The sequence below is a fragment of the Oncorhynchus kisutch genome, linkage group LG11 (assembly GCF_002021735.2).
Source record: "Oncorhynchus kisutch isolate 150728-3 linkage group LG11, Okis_V2, whole genome shotgun sequence".
Classification (NCBI taxonomy): domain Eukaryota; kingdom Metazoa; phylum Chordata; class Actinopteri; order Salmoniformes; family Salmonidae; genus Oncorhynchus; species Oncorhynchus kisutch.
Window position 1 is genome coordinate 23,549,759 of NC_034184.2, and position 20,000 is coordinate 23,569,758.

Sequence of the window (20,000 nt, forward strand, 5' to 3'; positions counted from 1 at the left end):
CTTCTCTTGAGAGCAGGTCTGTCTACGACGGCCTTTCTCAATGGCAAGGCTTTGCTCACTGAGTCTGTACATAGTCAAAGCTTTCCTTAAGCTTGGGTCAGTCACAGTGGACAGGTATTCTGCCACTGTGTACTCTCTGTTTAGGGACAAATAGCATTCTAGTTTGCTATGTTTTTTTTGTTAATTCTTTCCAATGTGTTAAGTAATTATCTTTTTGTTTTCTCATGATTTGGTTGAGTTTAATTGTGCTGCTGTCCTGGGGCTCTGTGGGGTGTGTTTGTGTTTGTGTTTGTGATCTATCATCTCTATTCCTCTATTCTATGTATAATCTCTATTCCTCTATTCTCTCTATCATCTCTATTCCTCTATTCTATCTATCATCTCTATTCCTCTATTCTATGTATAATCTCTATTCCTCTATTCTCTCTATCATCTCTATTCCTCTATTCTATCTATCATCTCTATTCCTCTATTCTATGTATCATCTCTATTCCTCTATTCTATCTATCATCTCTATTCCTCTATTCTATCTATCATCTCTATTCCTCTATTCTATCTATCATCTCTATTCCTCTAGTCTATGTATAATCTCTATTCCTCTATTCTATCTATCATCTCTATTCCTCTATTCTATCTATCATCTCTATTCCTCTATTCTATCTATCATCTCTATTCCTCTATTCTATCTATCATCTCTATTCCGCTAGTCTATCTATCATCTCTATTCCTCTAGTCTATGTATCATCTCTATTCCTCTAGTCTATGTATCATCTCTATTCCTCTAGTCTATCTATCATCTCTATTCCTCTATTCTCTCTATCATCTCTATTCCGCTAGTCTATGTATCATCTATTTTCCTCTAGTCTATGTATCATCTATTTTCCTCTAGTCTATGTATCATCTCTATTCCTCTAGTCTATGTATAATCTCTATTCCTCTATTCTCTCTATCATCTCTATTCCTCTAGTCTATGTATAATCTATTTTCCTCTAGTCTATGTGTCATCTCTATTCCTCTAGTCTATGTATCATCTCTATTCCTCTAGTCTATGTATCATCTCTATTCCTCTAGTCTATGTATAATCTCTATTCCTCTAGTCTATCTATCATCTCTATTCCTCTAGTCTATGTATCATCTCTATTCCTCTAGTCTATCTATCATCTCTATTCCTCTATTCTATCTATCATCTCTATTCCTCTAGTCTATGTATCATCTCTATTCCTCTGGTCTATGTATAATCTCTATTCCTCTAGTCTATCTATCATCTCTATTCCTCTAGTCTATCTATCATCTCTATTCCTCTAGTCTATGTATCATCTCTATTCCTCTAGTCTATGTATAATCTCTATTCCTCTAGTCTATCTATCATCTCTATTCCTCTAGTCTATCTATCATCTCTATTCCTCTAGTCTATGTATCATCTCTATTCCTCTAGTCTATGTATAATCTCTATTCCTCTATTCTATCTATCATCTCTATTCCTCTAGTCTATGTATCATCTCTATTCCTCTATTCTCTCTATCATCTCTATTCCTCTAGTCTATCTATCATCTCTATTCCTCTAGTCTATGTATCATCTCTATTCCTCTAGTCTATCTATCATCTCTATTCCTCTAGTCTATGTATAATCTCCTTTCCTCTAGTCTCTCTATCTGTCATCTCTTTTCCTCTCTCTTCGATATCACATTAGTCTGACTAGTGGATGCTCTCCTCTCCACATGTTCTCCTTCTCATCTCTCACTCCTCAGTCTGTAATTATCTTGTGTTCTCTTTCTCTCCTTTAAATGCAGCTTTTCCCTCCTTTCACTTCATCTGGGTCCATCTCTCAACCCCCCTTCGCTCCTGCCCCTCTTTATTCAATTCAAGGGGCTTTATTAGCATGGGAAACATATGTTAACATATGTAAGCAAGTGAGGTAGATATTATACAAAAGTGAAATAAACAATACAAATTAACAGTAAACATTTAACATACAGAAGTTTCAAAATAATAAAGAAATTACAAATGTCATATTATGTATATATACTGTGTTGCAACAATGTACAAATGGTTCATGTACACAAGGGAAAATAAATAAGCATAAATATGGGTTGTATTTACAATGGTATTTGTTCTTCACTGGTTGCCCTTTTCTTGTCTCTTTTGGTGAAAGGTATCTGTCTCTCACTCTGTCTCTCACTCTGTCTCTCACTCTGTCTCTCACTCCCTCTCCCCCTCTTTACCTCCCCCTCCCCCGCATATCTCTCTTCCACACGCCGCTGTCCCTCTCTTTATCTTTGGTATATGGTATATGGTATATGTCTCTCCTTATCTCTTTCTCTATCTCCCTCCTTCTCTCTGCCCCTTTCCCACTCATATCTCTCTAGCTGTGTTCCTTGCCCAGTCTGTTTTGTTCTTAGACTTTGCTAAATTGTTAGCGATAATTGTTTAAGTGTGTGACTCAAAGCCATTTGAATAATCAAAATCCCCTCCCTCACTGCCGCCTTCTCCCCCCCTTCTCTCTCTCTCTCTCTCTCTCTCTCCCTCCCTCCCTCCCACCCTCCCCAGGTGTGGAGGAGACAAGCTGTGTGCCCAGGCCTCAGTGTCCCAGTGAGTGTACTTGTCTGGAGACCGTGGTACGCTGCAGTAACAAACACCTCCGTACATTGCCCAAAGGCATCCCCAGAAACGTCACCGAGCTGTGAGTTCCTCCGCAGAACATCAAACATTTCAATTATAAAATGTTTGTGATGAAATCAGGTTTAACTTTATGGACATGAGCAGATTGTAGCATTGTAGTCAAGACAGAAAGATAGAGACAGACAGAAAGAGAGAGATAGACAGAAAGAGATGGATAGACAGAAAGAGATGGATAGACAGAAAGAGAGAGATATACAGAAAGAGAGAGATGGACAGAAAGGGAGAGATGGACAGAAAGGGAGAGATAGGCAGAAAGAGAGAGATAGACAGAAAGAGAGAGATAGAGAGATAGACAGAAAGAGAGAGATGGACAGAAAGAGAGAGATAGGCAGAAAGCGGGAGATAGGCCGAAAGAGGGAGATAGGCAGAAAGAGAGAGATAGACAGAAAGAGAGAGATAGACATAAAGAGAGAAATAGACAGAAAGAGAGCGATGGACAGAAAGAGAGAGATAGGCAGAAAGAGGGAGATAGGCAGAAAGAGGGAGATAGGCAGAAAGAGAGAGATAGACAGAAAGAGAGAGATGGACAGAAAGAGAGAGATGGATAGAAAGAGAGAGAGATGGACAGAAAGAGAGAGATAGGCAGAAAGAGGGAGATAGACAGAAAGAGGGAGATAGGCAGAAAGAGAGAGATAGACAGAAAGAGAGAGATAGACATAAAGAGAGAAATAGACAGAAAGAGAGCGATGGACAGAAAGAGAGAGATAGGCAGAAAGAGGGAGATAGGCAGAAAGAGGGAGATAGGCAGAAAGAGAGAGATAGACAGAAAGAGAGAGATGGACAGAAAGAGAGAGATGGATAGAAAGAGAGAGAGATGGACAGAAAGAGAGAGATAGGCAGAAAGAGGGAGATAGACAGAAAGAGGGAGATAGACAGAAAGAGGGAGATAGGCAGAAAGAGAGAGATAGACAGAAAGAGAGAGGTGGACAGAAAGAGAGAGATGGACAGAAAGAGAGAGAGATGGACAGAAAGAGAGAGAGATGGACAGAAAGAGGGAGATAGACAGAAAGAGAGAGATAGACAGAAAGAGAGAGATGGACAGAAAGAGAGAGATGGACAGAAAGAGAGAGATGGACAGAAAGAGAGAGAGATGGACAGAAAGAGAGAGATGGACAGAAAGAGAGAGATGGACAGAAAGAGAGAGATGGACAGAAAGAGAGAGATAGACAGAAAGAGAGAGATAGACAGAAAGAGAGAGATGGACAGAAAGAGAGAGATAGACAGAAAGAGAGAGATAGACAGAAAGAGAGAGATGGACAGAAAGAGAGAGATAGACAGAAAGAGAGAGATGGACAGAAAGAGAGAGAGATGGACAGAAAGAGAGAGATGGACAGAAAGAGAGAGATGGACAGAAAGAGAGAGATAGACAGAAAGAGAGAGATGGACAGAAAGAGAGAGATGGACAGAAAGAGAGAGATAGACAGAAAGAGAGCGATAGACAGAAAGAGAGAGATAGGCAGAAAGAGGGAGATAGGCAGAAAGAGGGAGATAGGCAGAAAGAGAGAGATAGACAGAAAGAGAGAGATGGACAGAAAGAGAGAGATGGATAGAAAGAGAGAGAGATGGACAGAAAGAGAGAGATAGGCAGAAAGAGAGAGATAGACAGAAAGAGAGAGATGGACAGAAAGAGAGAGATGGATAGAAAGAGAGAGAGATGGACAGAAAGAGAGAGATAGGCAGAAAGAGGGAGATAGACAGAAAGAGGGAGATAGGCAGAAAGAGAGAGATAGACAGAAAGAGAGAGGTGGACAGAAAGAGAGAGATGGACAGAAAGAGAGAGAGATGGACAGAAAGAGAGAGAGATGGACAGAAAGAGGGAGATAGACAGAAAGAGAGAGATAGACAAAAGAGAGAGATAGACAGAAAGAGAGAGATAGACAGAAAGAGAGAGATGGACAGAAAGAGAGAGATGGACAGAAAGAGAGAGAGATGGACAGAAAGAGAGAGATGGACAGAAAGAGAGAGATGGACAGAAAGAGAGAGATGGACAGAAAGAGAGAGATAGACAGAAAGAGAGAGATAGACAGAAAGAGAGAGATAGACAGAAAGAGAGAGATAGACAGAAAGAGAGAGATAAACAGAAAGAGAGAGATGGACAGAAAGAGAGAGATAGACAGAAAGAGAGAGATGGACAGAAAGAGAGAGAGATGGACAGAAAGAGAGAGATGGACAGAAAGAGAGAGATGGACAGAAAGAGAGAGATAGACAGAAAGAGAGAGATGGACAGAAAGAGAGAGATGGACAGAAAGAGAGAGATAGACAGAAAGAGAGAGATAGACAGAAAGAGAGAGATAGGCAGAAAGAGGGAGATAGGCAGAAAGAGGGAGATAGGCAGAAAGAGAGAGATAGACAGAAAGAGAGAGATGGACAGAAAGAGAGAGATGGATAGAAAGAGAGAGAGATGGACAGAAAGAGAGAGATAGGCAGAAAGAGGGAGATAGACAGAAAGAGGGAGATGGACAGAAAGAGAGAGATAGACAGAAAGAGAGAGATAGACAGAAAGAGGGAGATAGGCAGAAAGAGGGAGATAGGCAGAAAGAGGGAGATAGACAGAAAGAGGGAGATAGGCAGAAAGAGAGAGATAGACAGAAAGAGAGAGATAGACATAAAGAGAGAAATAGACAGAAAGAGAGCGATGGACAGAAAGAGAGAGATAGGCAGAAAAGAGGGAGATAGGCAGAAAGAGGGAGATAGGCAGAAAGAGAGAGATAGACAGAAAGAGAGAGATGGACAGAAAGAGAGAGATGGATAGAAAGAGAGAGAGATGGACAGAAAGAGAGAGATAGGCAGAAAGAGAGAGATAGACAGAAAGAGAGAGATGGACAGAAAGAGAGAGATGGATAGAAAGAGAGAGAGATGGACAGAAAGAGAGAGATAGGCAGAAAGAGGGAGATAGACAGAAAGAGGGAGATAGGCAGAAAGAGAGAGATAGACAGAAAGAGAGAGGTGGACAGAAAGAGAGAGATGGACAGAAAGAGAGAGAGATGGACAGAAAGAGAGAGAGATGGACAGAAAGAGGGAGATAGACAGAAAGAGAGAGATAGACAAAAGAGAGAGATAGACAGAAAGAGAGAGATAGACAGAAAGAGAGAGATGGACAGAAAGAGAGAGATGGACAGAAAGAGAGAGAGATGGACAGAAAGAGAGAGATGGACAGAAAGAGAGAGATGGACAGAAAGAGAGAGATGGACAGAAAGAGAGAGATAGACAGAAAGAGAGAGATAGACAGAAAGAGAGAGATAGACAGAAAGAGAGAGATAGACAGAAAGAGAGAGATAAACAGAAAGAGAGAGATGGACAGAAAGAGAGAGATAGACAGAAAGAGAGAGATGGACAGAAAGAGAGAGAGATGGACAGAAAGAGAGAGATGGACAGAAAGAGAGAGATGGACAGAAAGAGAGAGATAGACAGAAAGAGAGAGATGGACAGAAAGAGAGAGATGGACAGAAAGAGAGAGATAGACAGAAAGAGAGAGATAGACAGAAAGAGAGAGATAGGCAGAAAGAGGGAGATAGGCAGAAAGAGGGAGATAGGCAGAAAGAGAGAGATAGACAGAAAGAGAGAGATGGACAGAAAGAGAGAGATGGATAGAAAGAGAGAGAGATGGACAGAAAGAGAGAGATAGGCAGAAAGAGGGAGATAGACAGAAAGAGGGAGATGGACAGAAAGAGAGAGATAGACAGAAAGAGAGAGATAGACAGAAAGAGAGAGATGGACAGAAAGAGAGAGATAGACAGATAGAGAGAGATAGACAGAAAGAGAGAGATGGACAGAAAGAGAGAGATAGACAGAAAGAGAGAGATGGACAGAAAGAGAGAGAGATGGACAGAAAGAGAGAGATGGACAGAAAGAGAGAGATGGACAGAAAGAGAGAGATAGACAGAAAGAGAGAGATGGACAGAAAGAGAGAGATGGACAGAAAGAGAGAGATAGACAGAAAGAGAGAGATAGACAGAAAGAGAGAGATGGACAGAAAGAGAGGAACATGTTGTAGTTGTTCTCTCAGACATTCCTGTCTGCTCCCAGCGGCCCCCAGGCCTAACACTGATATCACTCTCTCTATGAGTGGTCCCCAGCAGCAAGAGAACATTTTAATGAGAAAGTTTTGTTGGGATGGGTCTGAACTTTCCTCCACTTCTCCACGGGGTACACACACACACACACACACAAGCACACACACACACACACATTGTCATTGTCGTAGCAGGTGTGACCAGGTGTCCCATGCTTTCATCTGAGAGTGTGCTGCTCCAACACTGTCATTAATGAAACTACTGTAACCCTTACACACACACACACACACACACACACACACACACACACACACACACACACACACACACACACACACACACACACACACACACACACACACACACACACACACACACACACACACACAGTCTTTAACCATCTAACGCTCCACCATTATTACTCCATGCCCCCACCTCTCAACACTCACACACACTGTCATTACCCCATCACCTTCACCTTCGTGGGGGCCTCTTTGCCCTCAGGGCAACATAGAACAATAGCAGAAGACCTCAATGTTCCAGTAGAGATTTATGTGGGGGTTGGGAGTGTGTCCATGGTAGTTACACTCTTTTCCCTTTGACAGCAGAGGGAGAGGAAGATAGTTAGAGAAGGGTGTGTGTGGAGGCAGGGGAGGGTGGAGAAGATAGGTAGAGAGGGGTGTGGGTGGAGGCAGGGTAGGGTGGAGGAGATATGTGTAGAGGGGTGTGGGTGGAGGAGTGGAGAGGGGGAGATAGGTAGAGTGGGGTGTGGGTGGAGGCAGGGGAGGGGAGGGTGGAGAAGATAGGTAGAGAGGGTTGTGGGTGGAGAAGATAGGTAGAGAGGGTTGTGGGTGGAGGAGATAGGTATAGAGGGGTGTGGGTGGAGGAGATAGGTATAGAGGGGTGTGGGTGGAGGTAGGGTAGAGGAGATAGGTATAGAGGGGTGTGGGTGGAGGGCAGGGGAGGGTGGAGGAGATAGGTGTAGAGGGGTGTGGGTGGAGGCAGGGGAGGGGTGGGTAGAGGAGATAGGTAGAGAAGGGTGTGGGTGGAGGCAGGGGAGGGTGGAGGAGATAGGTAGAGAGGGGTGTGGGTGGAGGTAGGGTAGAGGAGATAGGTGTAGAGGGATGTGGGTGGAGGGCAGGGGAGGGTGGAGGAGATAGGTGTAGAGGGGTGTGGGTGGAGGCAGGGGAGGGGAGGGTAGAGGAGATAGGTAGAGAAGGGTGTGGGTGGAGGCAGGGGAGGGTGGAGGAGATAGGTAGAGAGGGGTGTGGGTGGAGGCAGGGTAGAGGAGATAGGTAGAGAGGGGTGTGGGTGGAGGGCAGGGGAGGGTGGAGGAGATAGGTGTAGAGGGGTGTGGGTGAAGGCAGGGGAGGGGAGGGTAGAGGAGATAGGTAGAGAAGGGTGTGGGTGGAGGCAGGGGAGGGTGGAGGAGATAGGTAGAGAGGGGTGTGGGTGGAGGCAGGGGAGGGTGGAGGAGATAGGTAGAGAGGGGTGTGGGTGGAGGCAGAGGAAAGGAGATAGTTAGAGGGGTGTGGAAGGAGAGCAGGGTGGAGGAGATAGGTAGAGAGGGGTGTGGGTGTGGGTGGAGGCAGGGTGGAGGAGATAGGTAGAGAGGGGTGTGGGTGGAGGCAGGGTGGAGGAGATAGGTAGAGAGGGGTGTGGGTGGAGGCAGGGGAGGGTGGAGGAGATAGGTAGAGAGGGGTGTGGGTGGAGGCAGGGTGGAGAGAAGATAGTTAGAGGGGTGTGGAAGGAGAGCAGGGTGGAGGAGATAGGTAGAGAGGGGTGAGGGTGGAGGCAGGGTGGAGGAGATAAGTAGAGAGGGGTGAGGGTGGAGGCAGGGTGGAGGAGATAGGTAGAGAGGGGTGTGGGTGGAGGCAGGGTGGAGGAGATAGGTAGAGAGGGGTGTGGGTGGATGAGTGGTGGGACAGTGCTACTATCTGACAGGGGGTTGTTAGGGTTAGTGGTCTGGCCTTTCTCTCTCTGTGGCTTTAGAAAGGCTGAGCTCTGAATGCTGCCATTTCACACAAGTATTAAATGCTGAATGTCTGTCTGTCTCTGCACAGGTATCTAGATGGGAACCAGTTCAGTGTGGTGCCAAAGGAACTGTCTACCTTCAAATACCTCCAGTTAGTGTGAGTGTGTCTTCCTGACCAGCCTTTATATTTACCTGGTGTTATTTGTCAGTGTGTAATTTAACAGTGTGTTCTGTCTCTTCCAGAGACCTGAGTAACAACAAGATCAACTCTCTAACCAACTCTTCATTCTCCAACATGAGTCAGCTCACCACACTGTAAGCACTGATCAGTCCAGCTGTCCACTATGAGAGCACTGAACACACAATCACAACTCTCTGCTTTTCCAGGATCTGTTTTAACATGAGGGATTGATGACACGGTATAATCTGTTTCTTCTCATTCCAGGATCCTGAGTTACAACTCTCTGCGCTGCATCCCCAGTCTGGCCTTTGGTGGACTACGTTCCCTTCGACTACTGTGAGCACCTTCTCCTATCCCATCTCTGTGTGCATGCCTGTGGGGGGAGGAGGGGCGGGGGGGTTGTGTTTTTGTACGCGTGTCTATGTGTGCATGCCTGTGTGGGGGGGGGTTTAGTTTTTGTGCGTGTGTGTGTGCGTGGAGGGGGGGGGGGGTCGTTTTTGTGCGTGTGTGTATGTGTGCATGCCTGTGGGGGGGGGGGGGGGTTAGTTTTTGTGCGTGTGTGTATGTGTGCATGCCTGTGTTGTCTGTGTTCATGTACTGTTGAGAATTGTAGAGTGACTCCAGTAAAGCTGTTCTGGACACTATTAACAGCTAGGGCATCTCAGAAGACACACACCACCCAGTCCAGCCCAGTCCAGCCCAGTCCAGCCCTAACACCTCTTATCCTACAAACATCCATATTCAAGTCTTGTCCTGTACTTTCTACACGGTAGTGAAAGACGGTTGAGGAGGTTTTGGTGATCAGGCTGCAAAAAAACTTTCAACTTCTTTGTAATATAATGTTCCATTTTGGTTTTTGTGGGTTATTGTCTATGTGTAGTTGCATGTCAGTTTATCATAGCTTCACGTTAGTTTGTTAAGTGTTCTTCGTTTAATTAAAAGAATAATGTATTCTTATCACGCTGCGCCTTGGTCTCCTCATGACGACGTGACAATAGCTAGCCATCGGTTACACCAGCCTAATCTCGGGAGTTGATAGGCTTGAAGTCATAAACAGCTCAATGCTTGAAGCTCAGCGACGAGCCGCTGGCAAACGCACGAAAGTGCTGTTTGAATGAATGCTTACGAGCCTGCTGCTGCCTACCATCGCTCAGTCAGACTGCTCTATCAAATCATAGACTTAGTTATAACATAACACACAGAAATACGAGCCTTAGGTCATTAATAGGGTCGAATCCGGAAACTATCATCTCAAAAACAAGACGTTTACTCTTTCAGTGAAATACGGAACCGTTCCGTTCTGCATATACACTGACTCTGCGTGCAATGAACACAAGAGAAGTGACACAATTTCACCTGGTTAATATTGACTGCTAACCTGGATTTCTTTTAGCTAAATATGCAGGTTTAAAAATATATACTTCTGTGTATTGATTTTAAGAAAGGCATTGATGTTTATGGTTAGGTACAGTCGTGCAACGATTGTGCTTTTTTTCGCAAATGCGCTTTTGTTAAATCATCCCCCGTTTGGCGAAGTTGGCTGTCTTTGTTAGGAAGAAATAGTCTTCACAGAGTTTGCAACGAGCCAGGTTAGCAGGCAATATTAACTAAATATGCAGGTTTAAAAATATATACTTGTGTATTGATTTTAAGAAAGGCATTGATGTTTATGGTTAGGTACACTTGGAGCAACGACAGTCCTTTTTTTTTCACGAATAAGCACCACATCGATTTAGTGCAACGCAGGACATGCTAGATAAACTAGTAATATCATCAACCATGTGTAGTTAACTAGTGATTATGATTGATTGTTTTTTATAAGATAAGTTTAATGCTAGCTAGCAACTTACCTTGGCTTCTTGCTGCATTCGCGTAACAGGCAGGCTCCTTGTGGAGTGCAATGTAATCAGGTGGTTAGAGCGTTGGACTAGTTAACTGTAAGGTTGCAAGATTGAATCCCCCAAGCTGACAAGGTAAAAATCTGTCATTCTGCCCCTGAACAAGGCAGTTAACCCACCGTTCCTAGGCCGTCAGTGTAAATAAGAATGTGTTCTTAACTGACTTGCCTAGTTAAATAAAGGATAAATAAAGGTGTAAAAAAATCAAATATTGGCCAAATCAGCGTCCAAAAATACCGATTTCCGATTGTTATGAAAACTTTAAATCGGCCCTAATTAATCGGCCATTACGATTAATCGGTCGACCTCTAATTACTAATACATGATGTTTCACTAATGGTAGTAAACTTTGGATCAGCGCGTCTGCAAACATTTTGCCTAAGTGACTGTACATGGAATGGACTGAGGGATGATGCAAGTCTGCTCTGCTGCCAACGATATACAGTCACTCCTTTACTCCAACTGTAATTGAAACAGCAACGTTATGGGAGAGAGAGACAAAGGAGAGACCTAGCCAAAATATGTCTGGCCCGATGGATAGAGGGAGAGAAGTGAGGGAGGGAGAGAGAGATGTGGGGTGAGAGAGAGAAAGGGAGATATGGGAAACAGTGAAGCCTAGGCCAAGTTGTCACTGTTCCTCTCTATCAATTTGGGGAAACTAAAAAGCCATCTGCTGTGTACAACGGCTCAATGGAGAGAGAGAGAGAGAGAGAGAGAGTGTCAGCCAGAGACAGATGGAGAGGTTCGTATTATGGGGTGTATGCAATGGAGTGTGTGAGCTTGAATCTTATTTACAACACGGGACTTAGCCCTGTTAGCCCTTTTAGCTAAAGCTAACGCAAGTCTTCAAGCCTCAAGTCAAGGTTACTTATCAGGGAGCCAACGCAAGTCTTCAAGCCTCAAGTCAAGGTTTACATATCAGGGAGCTAACGCAAGTCTTCAAGCCTCAAGTCAAGGTTACTTATCAGGGAGCTAACACAAGTCTTCAAGTCTCAAGTCAAGGTTACATATCAGGGAGCTAACGCAAGTCTTCAAGCCTCAAGTCAAGGTTACTTATCAGGGAGCTAACACAAGTCTTCAAGTCTCAAGTCAAGGTTACATATCAGGGAGCTAACGCAAGTCTTCAAGCCTCAAGTCAAGGTTACATATCAGGGAGCTAACACAAGTCTTCAAGTCTCAAGTCAAGGTTACTTATCAGGGAGCTAACGCAAGTCTTCAACCCTCAAGTCAAGGTTTACATATCAGGGAGCTAACACAAGTCTTCAAGTCTCAAGTCAAGGTTACATATCAGGGAGCTAACGCAAGTCTTCAAGTCTCAAGTCAAGGTTACATATCAGGGAGCTAACGCAAGTCTTCAAGTCTCAAGTCAAGGTTACTTATCAGGGAGCTAACACAAGTCTTCAAGTCTCAAGTCAAGGTTACATATCAGGGAGCTAACACAAGTCTTCAAGCCTCAAGTCAAGGTTACATATCAGGGAGCTAACACAAGTCTTCAAGTCTCAAGTCAAGGTTACTTATCAGGGAGCTAACGCAAGTCTTCAAGCCTCAAGTCAAGATTTACATATCAGGGAGCTAACACAAGTCTTCAAGTCTCAAGTCAAGGTTACATATCAGGGAGCTAACACAAGTCTTCAAGTCTCAAGTCAAGGTTACTTATCATGGAGCTAACGCAAGTCTTCAAGCCTCAAGTCAAGGTTACTTATCATGGAGCTAACGCAAGTCTTCAAGCCTCAAGTCAAGGTTACTTATCATGGAGCTAACACAAGTCTCAAGTCAAGGTTACTTATCATGGAGCCAACACAAGTCTTCAAGTCTCAAGTCAAGGTTACTTATCATGGAGCCAACACAAGTCTTCAAGTCTCAAGTCAATGTTACTTATCATGGAGCTAACGCAAGTCTTCAAGCCTCAAGTCAAGGTTACTTATCATGGAGCTAACGCAAGCCTCAAGTCAAGGTTACTTATCATGGAGCTAACGCAAGTCTTCAAGCCTCAAGTCAAGGTTACTTATCATGCAAATGCAGTTCAGCAGCAGACTTGTCAGACTTCCAAGTGTTTTACCAGGCAGTCTTTCACTGCTTACAACAAAGAACTACACAACGCTGCTTTTTACTGCAAAATAAGAGTCAGCCTCCATGATCATTAGGAAACACAAAGCCTTGGTCCTGTTTTTACCAGCAGAATCAGGGTGCAGCTGAATGATCATTAGTTCATACTGTATTTCAGCTCCCAGCCGCTGGCTTTGATCTTAATGAAGCTATATGACCGTGACTCCTGGTACATTTCACTCACGCGCCATATAAGTCTGCTTCATTTGTAACTTATACCCTATGTCAGTATGCAGACACCCCCTCACACACACATGAACACACACACTCCTCCTCTCTGTCTAGGACCACCCTATTGTCTCAGTTGAACAGGAGTCAGAAATGAAACAGAAAACTTTGATGTCTTTACTGCTGGTCTGATCAATCAAATCTCTCCTATAAAATGTCAATTGGTACCTGGCTCTTTCTTTTCTGAAACGGAGGAGGGATAGAGAGGCTGAGACAGAAAGTGTCTCAGGCCAGACGTTTAATAGTTTTAACTGTAAGACTCTAAAAGGGGTTCAGAGTTCAAAGTTGGCAGGTTTTAGTGTCCCCTTCACAGAAAGCACACTGAGGTGCCAAAAGTTTCATTATAACACACACACACACACACACACACACACACACACACACACACACACACACACACACACACACACACACACACACACACACACACACACACACACACACACACACACACACACACACACACACACACACACACACACACACACACCCCTTCAGCTTTACAGACTAGTAAAGACATTTAGGAATCATTAGTGCACACAGCTTCAAACAGGCTAAGGGTCTGGGTCTGGCATGGATGTGGTTTGGGGTGTGTGTGTGTGTGTGTGTTTGTGTGTGTGTGTGTTTGTGTGTGTGTGTGTGCGCGAATGTGTGTGTTTGCCTATATGCGTGTGTATATGAGTGTGTCTGTGCCTGTGTATGATGTTTATTGTGGTTTTGGATAAGGATTAATAAGCTGCTAATTGGCCTGCTGGGTATTAGGTGTGTGTGTGTGTGTGTGTGTGTGTGTGTGTGTGTGTGTGTGTGTGTGTGTGTGTGTGTGTGTGTGTGTGTGTGTGTGTGTGTGTGTGTGTGTGTGTGTGTGTGTGTGTGTGTGTGTGTGTGTGTGTGTGCGTGTGTGGGCGTGTGTGTGTGTGTGTGTTGGGTATTAGGTGTGTGTGTGTGTGTGTGTGTGAGTGTGTGTGTGTGTGTGTGTGTGGGCGTGTGTGTGTTGGGTATTAGGTGTGTGTGTGTGTGAGTGTGTGTGTGTGTGTGCGTGTGCGTGTGCGTGTGTTGGGTATTAGGTATTAGGTGTAAAGGGAGTGTGTCAAGACAGCGCCAGGGTGTGGCCAAGAAGTGTGGGGTGAGAAAGAGAAATTGAGAGAAAAAGAAAGAGAGATTTCAGAACTGAGGTAAAGGAAGAGACATGAAAAAGGGAGGCCAGGAGAGCAGTGTGCCGGTGTGTTAGTAAAGATCATGTTTCTGTATCAGAGACTCCCTGGCTCCCCTCATCTCTCTCTATCTCTCTGAGACAGTGCTACTGGCCAACTGCCCACTGCAAATCTTTCTCCCTCACCCCTAACCCCCTGCCTTGGTAAGGGGTATTCAGTCAGCCGGGGCTATAGCATATGAGGGTTAGAGTGGATACATTAAAGGAGTGTACAGAGCTAAATAGGGGTTAGTACAGTACATGTTCTATCTTCATTTGACCATGTTTCTCACAACAGGAAAATAATCCTATAGAAACAGGAAATGTGAATTATTATGTGGATTATAATTAATGGACACTTTTGTAGGGGTTGATACATTTTTGGGATACATCAAGTCTGCCACTTTAAAGTGGAAATGACAAACATTAGAAGTCTTTTAAAAACTAGACTACCTAACAATTTGTATTTTATGCCGCGCAGGAAAATGTGCTTCAACAAGAGTGATCAAATTAAGAGCACATCTGTACTGAACAGGAAGGTATAGTAATAGTTTGGTCAGTAGCCACGGGTATTAGAAGTAGGTATCTGGGCTTCAGCCAAAGAGACTGAGACTGTTGCTAATGTCCTGACAAAATAGTACAGCCATATTATTTTACTGCCATTAAAGCCCTGTGTTTACTGCCATTAAGCCTTGTGTGTGTGTGTGTGTGTGTGTGTGTGTGTGTGTGTGTGTGTGTGTGTGTGTGTGTGTGTGTGTGTGTGTGTGTGTGTGTGTGTGTGTGTGTGTGTGTGTGTGTGTGTGCTTTGTTTTTACACTGCTGCTACTCGCTGTTTATTATCTATGCATAGTCACTTTACAAATGACCTCGACTAAATTACCTCGCACATACCCCCTGTATATAGCCTCGTTATTGTTATGCCATTTTCTTGAGTCACTTTTTGATTTGATTTGATTTTTTTACTTTAGTTTATTTTGTAAATATTTTCTTAACTCTATTTCTAGAACTGCGTTGTTGGTTACGGGCTTGTAAGTTTGCATTTCACTGTAAGGTCTACACCTGTTGTATTCGGCATATGTGACAAATCAAATTTGATTTGATATCTATCGGTTAGCGCAGTGGCTCGTCACCCAATCATTGAAGGACGAGGAAGGAAGCAGCCCTGGCACTGGGACTCTGACAGACCCCTTCTCCCCCTCACCCCACCCCCACTCCAGGCAGCAAATCAAAATCAAATCAAAGTTTATTGGGCGAGTACATAGATTTGCAGACGTTATCGCAGGTGCAGCGAAATGCTATTACTGCACTGTTTCTAACAGTAATACCTAACAATAAAAATAGATAGAAATACACATATAATCCAGAAAATAATCAAAAATAGAAGTTATATAAGATGAGCCATGACTAGAATACATTATATATCCTGAGTGTACAAAACATTATGAACACCTGCTCTTTCCATGACATAGACTGACCAGATGAATCCAGGTGAAACCTATGATCCCTTATTTATGTAACTTGTTAATTCCACTTCAACTCAATATTAGGAAGCTATTCTTAATGTTTTGTGCACTCAGTGTACATATCAAGTGGGTAAAACAGTATGTAAACATTATTAAAGTGACCAGTGTTCAACTCTATGTACATAGGGCAGCAGTCTCTCAGGTGCAGGGTGAGTACCGGGTGGTAGCCGGCTACAACAGTCACTAAGAACTGTTCAGAAGTCCTAACTCCCCCTTCGCTCACTCACAGACCCCCCTCATCGACCCTCATTGCCCCCCTTTAGCTGTCAGAACCCTACCACCCTGTCTGGTAATCTCAGCCTAGGCACTCTGCGCAGTACTCAGTTCAGTAACCCAACACCAGCCACTCTGGATTCCACTGCAGCCCTATGTCTGTCTCTGCCAGCCAGCCCTGAGCCCCACATAGCAGACATAGAGCCAACCTTTCCCCTGCACAGACCTGCTGCAGAGAAACAGACAGTAAAGCTGCAGTCATTAGAGAGAGAAGTGTAGCTAACTGATTCACACGGGAGCTCTCTCCATGCACTCCTCTTTCCCTGTAGACCTCAGGGTCTCTGTAACTGTAATTCTAACATAACGACCCTGCATTGTCTGACTACAGAAACTTCTGAACAAATCTCGACACAGTCGACTTTATCAAAATGTGATCTGACATTTAGGCTGTTTGAACAGAACGGTGTGAGCAGATCTAATTGATCATTGTGGAATCCTAATCACCTCCCACTCTGTCTGTCGTCTCTAAGGTCTCTCCATGGCAACGAGATCTCCGAGCTTCCTGACGGCATCTTCAGTGACGTGGCCTCTCTGTCTCACCTGTGAGTACACACACGCACCGGAGCATGCCCAATACACTCAAACAGACACACATGCATACACCTTTCACACACACACGAAGAAGTACACACACAAATATTCATCTGGGCTGGTAGTGTGTGTGTCAGGGGGATGGTGGCTAACAGTAGTCCGTCACTAGAGCTGTTTGGTGGGCTTTACATCCACTGAACTCCCCTGGTCAGCCACAGAGCTGCGGTGATGCTACACACCCCTCCACTGTGACGTCACCGAAACAAACACACACCGTGTAGGTTTCATAACATTCTTCGCAGTCTGTGGGCTTTGTAGGGAGGTGTGTGTGTGTGTGTGTGTGTGTGTGTGTGTGTGTGTGTGTGTGTGTGTGTGTGTGTGTGTGTGTGTGTGTGTGTGTGTGTGTGTGTGTGTGTGTGTGTGTGTGTGTGTGTGTGTGTGTGTGTGTGTGTGTGTGTGTGTGGTAGCATTCGTGTCCATCAGCATGTTTGTGTGTGGTTGTACGTAACTTTGGGAGGTTGAAGCAGGTCTATACTCCCAGTGGGGTCCAGGTTGTCTGTCATGTCAAAGCCATCAGCTGTAAATCAATAGGTCTATCCATGTCAGGAGCACAGAGGGCAAGGGAGGAGAGAGGGACGGAGAAGAAGAGAGAGGGATGGGAGAAGAAGAGAGAGGGATGGGAGAAGAAGAGAGAGGGATGGAGAAGAAGAGAGAGGGATGGAGAAGAAGAGAGAGGGATGGAGAAGAAGAGAGAGGGATGGAGAAGAAGAGAGAGGGATGGAGAAGAAGAGAGAGGGATGGAGAAGAAGAGAGAGGGATGGAGAAGAAGAGAGAGGGATGGAGAAGAAGAGAGAGGGATGGAGAAGAAGAGAGAGGGATGGAGAAGAAGAGAGAGGGATGGAGAAGAAGAGAGAGGGATGGAGAAGAAGAGAGAGGGATGGAGAAGAAGAGAGTGGGATGGAGAAGAAGAGAGAGGGATGGAGAAGAAGAGAGAGGGATGGAGAAGAAGAGAGAGGGATGGAGAAGAAGAGAGAGGGATGGAGAATGAGAGAGAGGGATGGAGAAGAAGAGAGAGGGATGGAGAAGAAGAGAGAGGGATGGAGAAGAAGAGAGAGGGATGGAGAAGAAGAGAGAGGGATGGGAGAAGAAGAGAGAGGGATGGAGAAGAAGAGAGAGGGATGGGAGAAGAAGAGAGAGGGATGGAGAAGAAGAGAGAGGGATGGAGAAGAAGAAATAAGATGACAGAAGAGAGTGCTGTGAAGAGAAGGAGAGAGGAATGGGAGGGGTATACAAGGGAGGATAAGAAGAAGAAAGGGTAGAGAGAGGAGAGATATTGCAGGGAGGTAAAGAAAGATCTAGAGAAGCTTGTGGGGGTTCCTTGTCTTTGTCTATCATTGATCCACAGTCAAGTGCCTTTCATGTTAGCAGATGTCAGATATCAGCTATTGGACTGGCTTGAAACACGAGCCTGTGGTTCTGGGTAATGGAGCAGCATCGATCAGGCAGTGTGTGTGACTGTGCGTCACTGTGCCTGCATGCATGTTTTTTCACAGCATTGATTCAGAAGTAGCCATGACTTGTTGTGTTAAGTTCCCTTTTAGCAACTCAATAACTCCCCTTTTGTCTACACTTTGTATCAACAATTCAACGACATTTGTTCTCCTTTCTCTACTTTCAAATGCCCCCCCCCCAAGTATGTAAAATAACTTATCCAACAGCAATGTAATCAGAGATAGCGTTCTGCAAACCTTTCAAGAAGCAGAGGCATAGCTTGTTGGTCCTTTCTAGAAGAGAGAGACTAAGGGGAATTTTCTGACCAGCTTGATTGACAGCCTGAATAGCCAACATCTGACCTTTTCCCGTAACTAACCCTAATCTTAACATCTATAACTGACCTTCACCTTACCCTAACCAAACCCCTAACTTTAACCCTAAACCTAAGCATACCCTTAACCTCATTTTAACCAATTTGAAAATGAAGTATGGTTTCTTTTTCTAGAAGTACTGTGCCTTAACAGTTGAGAATGTAGTTCTCTGTGTTATCTGAAGGACAGGAGAGACACCTGCTGGTTAGATAGTGCCACTACATCTAGTGAACCTCAGCCTTCATGAGACTCTGAGACTCATCCTTATTTCTGCCATGTTTAATTGATTGATTAATTCCTCAAGGTGATTGATACCAACCCTCTGACTGTCCCTGACCCCTCTGACCCCTTTATCTCAGGGCAATTGGTGCTAACCCTCTGTACTGTGACTGTCGTCTACGCTGGCTGTCTGATTGGGTGAAGACGGGATACAAGGAGCCTGGCATCGCCCGCTGTGCCGGACCGACGGGCATGGAGGGCAAGCTGCTGCTCACCACCCCTGCCAAGAAGTTTGAGTGCCACGGTGAGATGGATTCATTCATTTAGTTTAATAAGGAACCAGAGGTGCGGTTAGCTGTTCTCTCAAAAATCTAGCATCAGTCCATGTCTCAGTCCATGTTTTCACCAGTCCATGTCTCATGCTAATTCTTGTGTAGATCCAGCTGTACTGTATACTTCAAAACTAAATGAACTGGAAAGGTAAGCATCATGAAAAGTAATACAATGTGTGTGTGTAGGGGAGGTGGACAGTGGCGTCCTGGCCAAGTGTAGCCCGTGCCTGTCCAGTCCGTGTGTCAACCAGGGGATCTGTCACAGTGATCTGGTGGAGATTTACAGGTGCAGCTGTCCTCCTGGATTCAAGGTGAGATGTCATGTTAACTCTTTTACCTACAGGCTGGGCATGCTTCTGTTCCAGCCCCCACTAACACTTACTTATCGTCTTTGTGGCTGTTGATGTTTGTGACCACTTTTAAAGCCTGTTTTCAGGATGTGCAGGATTTTATTCCAGCCCGGATTTAACACACCTGACTCAATTCATGAAAATTCATTAACTTGAAATACATTGACAGACATTCACTTGACGCGTGTAATCAGTTTGTTCACAGATACTGTCGCTCTCTGGGAGCATAGTTGGTTGGTGACCATCGCTCTTTTCTGTTTGTCTGCAGGGTAGGAACTGTGAGACTGCTCTGAACGTCTGTGTCAGTAACCCCTGTGCCAATGGGGGCACCTGCCAACTAAACGAGGAGGAGAAGGCATACAGCTGTGCCTGTCCCCTTGGATTTGAAGGTCCTACCTGCCAGACCAACATGGATGACTGTGAAGATAACGACTGTGAAAACGGAGCTAACTGTGTAGATGGTGTCAACAACTATACCTGCCTCTGTCCTCCTTACTACACCGGTAATACATTTACATATTCCACTAGACCAGCCTATCACAGTTGAGTGGGCCTATTATGGTTCACTTTTCCATCCTTTGCTATGTAAATGTGTTGTATCTCTCTCTCTCTCCAGGGGAGATGTGTGAGGAGATGGA

At 44.6% G+C, this 20,000-nt stretch overlaps 1 protein-coding gene across 1 annotated transcript in view; it reads left to right on the top strand.

The window, feature by feature from the left end:
* Positions 1-20,000, top strand: part of LOC109898903 (slit homolog 1 protein) — a gene marked incomplete in the record, with an annotated part of 149,255 nt that overhangs the window by 119,669 nt on the left and 9,586 nt on the right. The window contains 9 exon segments of the mRNA XM_031835460.1: positions 2,548-2,680; positions 8,756-8,824; positions 8,911-8,982; positions 9,113-9,184; positions 16,536-16,607; positions 18,821-18,984; positions 19,199-19,323; positions 19,631-19,865; positions 19,979-20,000. The exon segment at positions 19,979-20,000 is cut by the window's right edge and continues 72 nt beyond it. Coding sequence (XP_031691320.1) covers positions 2,548-2,680; positions 8,756-8,824; positions 8,911-8,982; positions 9,113-9,184; positions 16,536-16,607; positions 18,821-18,984; positions 19,199-19,323; positions 19,631-19,865; positions 19,979-20,000 — 964 coding nt within the window.